Genomic DNA, 4,791 nt, shown 5'->3' on the forward strand with positions numbered 1-4,791 from the left:
TAGACTCACTTTCTTGAGAGCGGGGTCCTGTCTTACTCACTTGTGTCTAACACAATGCCTGGCAGCCAATGTGAAATTAAAATGAATTTCCTTTGCAATTTTCACTAAAAATGAGGATTTTATCGGTAACCTAGGAAAGTGGATAAAATAAGTCTCTTAAGGGCTTTTACTATTCTAACACAAAGAAACAAAAAAAAAAACAGTGGAAAAATGAGGTCGATAGGCCTTTTAAAGGTCATTCAAACCTATTCCTAAGTGCCTGTTAACAATGATTTGTCTCATCTTTGCCTACATTTTAAAAGTAACAAACCTGGACGTCAATCTGGAACTCATACGGAGGATTTCGATACAACCACACTTTTGGAAAGTTTTACACCAAAACAGCAAGGGGAAGAGAACGACCGCAATGCACCAGTGCTCACAACTTAGTGACCGTAGGATCGTTGGACGACACCGACATTCTTGCTATCCAATCGCCGGGGAGTCCGGAAAGAACGCTCTTTGGATTGGTCAGGGGAAACATCTCTCCAGGTTCATTCAAGAAGTAGCTTGGCGTGGGGTTAGGCCGGCAGCGCCATCTGCCCAATCAGAGGACGGATGAGGCGAGCTTTGCCGGAGTGGAGCCTATCTCCGGAGGGGAATCCCGCCCGTCGGACCCGCCTGCCGCGAGCGGAGGGGGCGTGGTCTCGGCCGCGGGCTCCCGACTCCCAGGGCCCGCGCGCGGAGTGGGTGGGGCGAGCGGTGTCAGCGGCGGAGCCGGATGCGGGCGTCGCCGCGGCCGCCGCGGCCCCGGGGATGGGCGGAGCCCCAGCCGCCAGTGCTGGTGGCCGCCGCCGCTGCCGATCCCGAGCGGACGCCTCTGCTCCCGCGCGTCGCTGCTTCCTAGGGCGGCGGTATGCTGGGGAAAGGGGTAGTCGGCGGTGGCGGCGGCACCAAGGCGCCCAAGCCCTCCTTCGTGTCGTACGTGCGACCTGAGGTGAGGGGGCGCCGCGCGGGCGGGGCGTCGGGCTGGAGCTGCCGGGGCGAGGGGCGCCGGGAGCCCCCTTCCCGCTGCCGGGAGGGCCGCGGGCGCTTCCTGTGCGTGTGCGGGAGGGGAGCCGGGCGGGGTGAGGCCCTCGGGGGCGCGCTGGGATCTCGCGCGGGCTGAGGTGGGGACCTCCGGCGAGGGCAGGCAGGTGCCCGAGCGCCGGGCCCGGTCGCCGGCGACTAGGTGAAGGGGCCCGAGCCGGGAAGGTGCTGCGGCCCGGGCCGCCCCTGACTACCTTGGCGTGGAGCTGGGGTCCTGGGCACCGCGGGAGGGGAAGGGCTGCGCGCTCGGGGCCCCCGTGGGGAGCTGCCCAGAGCCCGCCGCCTGGGTGGGTCTGCCCTGCCCCTGGCATTTCTCAGTGGAGTCTTCTGAGCTCGCCTGCTGTTTGATGCCGGGGGCGGGATACCGTGCACCGCCTCCCGCCTCCCATCAGCAAGCAGTGCAGCTCTCTCCCGTGAGAGATTTCTTCCCCCTTTCATTTCACCCCCTCTTGCCATCCCCCTGGAGTTTTACTGTCAAGTTCATTCATTCATAAAATATTTTTTTGAGCTCCTACACTGTTCTGAACTCTTGGGATATATACATCGTGAACAAAACAAAGATCCCTGCTCCCCTGGCGCATATTTGAGGGAGAATGGAGTGAGCAATAAGTAAAATAAATATAAGTAAATTACATGGTTATATTAGATACTGATAAGTATCAGGGGAAAAGGAAGGGCACCATTTTCCTCCTTGCCACAGTGGCATTTGAGCAGACCTGAAGGGTGTTTGGGGTCTGAGGGAAGAGTAGTGCTGGTAGAGGGAAGTCTGGAGTGTTGGAGGCGCATCAGGGAAGTCAGCCCTGAAGAAGCCTAGGAGGTGAGGAGGAGAGTCAGAGGAAACCAGGTTAGAGAGGTCATAGCTTGTAGGCCATCCTGAGGACTTCTTGAGCAATAATTCCCAACCCAGATACCTAATGAAATGCATTCTTATTTTGGATTCCTGAAGGTTTTTCCTGCCCGTCTTCCCGGTACTTTAAGCAGCAATGTGCAGGAGCACTATCAAACTCATTGTCTTCAGCTGTCTTTCCCACCCCTGCAAAGCAAAGGCCAGGTGGGCCGTGGGATGAGAGGTCTTGATCAGGGACCGCTTCTGTACCACCACCTGACGCCTGAAGCCTTTATATACGCATCTTCAAATTTGTGTTTTCTCTAGTGGAGAGTACTCTTGAAATGGGGCTTCTTTTTAGTCCTAATTTGAAAATAAAAACCACTTCCTCCTTAGATCCTTGATAAGGAGTCAGGGTCATCTTGAATTTTCAACAGGCTTCCCTTGTATCGTGGGTAAGTAATGTCGGTTTCTCTTTGTGTCTTTTTGAGTCCTTGCTGAAACACAACTGATCTTTAACCTTTCCTCTTCAGTGAGATTAAACTACAAATGGAAAGTCTTCTGAAGTGTGGCCGCAGTTCAAGAATGTTCAGATTTTTCATCCACCAAGCGCACATGTTGTAATTAGACATGTTTTCTCTCTTTGCCCACAGTGCCTGATATATTTCCTTTGAGGGATAATTAGGGAAGGGGAGTGGTTCAGTCCCAAAATGGTCACATTTTTCAGATCCCTATAGTTGGCAGTTTTGTTTTCTTGCAGTGAAATAGTGCTGTGTAGACACTATGTTTCTTTGTTGTAATCTGTCTCAAAATATTTTGAACGGAGGGAAGGGCTCTGACCTAAATTGCTTACGGTTTTTAAAAGATAAGGGTATGAGCCGGTGAGAAAGCAATTTGTTTTTCAACGCATAGCTTTTGCTAGATCTCATATTATTGGAAATTGATGTGAGCAGCTTTGAGGTGTAGCTTATATACCTCTGAGAATACTGTGTCTGGTAACCTCTTGGCTCACTCAGGAGGAGGAGTCCCTCAGAATACTTTTCTGGACTGCCATTCTGTTTCTGCTCCTTTCCTTCATATTGCTTTCATCTTTACTGCATTTGGTGTATGTCTTCCTCTCATTTCTCTTTATGTGCTTTGCTTTTGTTAGCTGGGAAATCACAGGTTTCCCAGGCACCTTTCTGCTGGTAGGTCACTGAGCTGCCAGAACAATCCTCACGCCTTATGATGTGGTGATACCTGTACCTGGTGATGAAGTTGTTGTTGGCTGATCAGATCTTGGAAGACTCAACAGTGGCTTTCTTCAGTATGCCAGAGTCTGTCAAGAGTCAGCACTTTGTATTAAAAACAGTAGCGCTTTACTGGCTAAAGTAGTTGAAGATGATGCTTTTAAATATGATGGCTTATTTTTTTCTTGTGATTAGAGAGGATTGACATCTGTCGTTGATTCTGTCATTGAATGTGAATGTTAAAATCCTGAACCGTAGTTTAGGACCTTTGGTCATGTTTTGTGAACTCTGCCCAGAGGGTTACAAATCAGTAGAGCTTGTAAGGGGGAAGCCAGTGGCTCTGGAAATTGAGGTGAATGGGAGGGAGAGAGCTGGGTCATTCTTGGTGGTACCAGATGGCTGGTACCTAGAAACATCTCAGCGTCACCACCCCAGGTTAGTCCCAGACAAACAATGCAAAGGACCTTGTGCCTCTGTGCAAGGGAACCGCTGGGTGCCTAGCTTCCCTTCAAGGAGGCATTTGGTTATAGTTTGGAAGCCAGATCCATTTTTCTTGCTAAAACACCTGATTGAGTTATTATTTCAGAAGCTGTAAGTGTTCATTATAGAAAAATGAGAAAATATAGATTTGCAAAGAATTTTTTTTTATTTTATTTTTTAAAATATTTTGTTTATTTGACAGAGAGATAAAGAGCACAGGTAGGCAGAGAGGCAGGGAGAGGGAGAGGGAGAAGCAGGCTCCCCGCCGAGCGGGGAGCCCGACACGGGGCTTGATCCCAGGACCCTGGGATCATGACCTGAGCCGAAGGCAACCACTTAACTGACTGAGCCACCCAGGCGCCCCGCAGAGAATTTTTTAAAGAAAAATTATAAGCAACTCAGAGTGTACCCTGTCAGATATGTGTGTAGGTGTATGCCTATGTTTTTTCTAAAATGGGTTTAATATTGCTGATCATATTATTTGTAATCTGCCTTTTCACCAGAAATCTATATTGTAAATGGCTTTCCATGTCTGTTGTTAACCTGTAATGTCATTTTAAATTAGACCCATTTTCCACAACAGAAACACTGTGACAGGGAGATGTTAGGTAGCACAAAAAAATCAAAGAAAGTGCGACTTTTTTTTAAGGATTTATTTTGAGAGAGAGAGCACGCGTGAGAGAGGGTGGGGGGATGGGCAGAGGGAGAGAGAATCTCAAGAGGACCGCACACCGCAGTGTGGAGCCCGACCCACGGCTTGATCTCATGACCCTGAGGTCACGACCCAAGCTGAAATCAAGAGTTAGGCGCTTAACCGGCTGAGCCACCCAGGTGCTCCGTGATTTTTTTTTTTTTTAAGTTTATTTATAATAAATGTTGGGTGTACCCAACATGGGGCTTAAGCTCGAGATCAAGAGCTGCATGCTCTACCAACTGAGCCAGGCAGGCGCCCCCTGTTTGTAGATTTTTAGATTGGGGAGAGAGGGCGCCTGGGTGGCTCAGTTGGTTAAGCAACTGCCTTCGGCTCAGGTCATGATCCTGGAGTCCCGGGATCGAGTCCCGCATCGGGCTCCCTGCTCAGCGGGGAGTCTGCTTCTCCCTCTGACCCTCTTCCCTCTCGTGCTATCTCTCATTCTCTCTTTCTCAAATAAATAAATAAAATCTTTAAAAAAAAAAAAAAAAAAAAAA

At 49.7% G+C, this 4,791-nt stretch overlaps 1 protein-coding gene across 1 annotated transcript in view; it reads left to right on the forward strand.

Moving 5' to 3' along the window:
- The first annotated feature begins 761 nt into the window (after positions 1 to 761).
- MTMR12 (myotubularin related protein 12) overlaps positions 762 to 4,791 on the forward strand; it is a 68,959-nt gene continuing 64,929 nt past the window's right edge. Inside the window, exon 1 of the mRNA XM_025867435.2 lies at positions 762 to 976. Coding sequence (XP_025723220.1) covers positions 896 to 976 — 81 coding nt within the window. The 5' untranslated portion in view covers positions 762 to 895. The remainder of the gene's footprint in view (positions 977 to 4,791) is intronic.

This window comes from Callorhinus ursinus, unplaced genomic scaffold (genome assembly GCF_003265705.2).
Source record: "Callorhinus ursinus isolate GAN/ISIS: 27379988/994484 unplaced genomic scaffold, GSC_fseal_2.0 scaffold3, whole genome shotgun sequence".
NCBI classification, from domain to species: domain Eukaryota; kingdom Metazoa; phylum Chordata; class Mammalia; order Carnivora; family Otariidae; genus Callorhinus; species Callorhinus ursinus.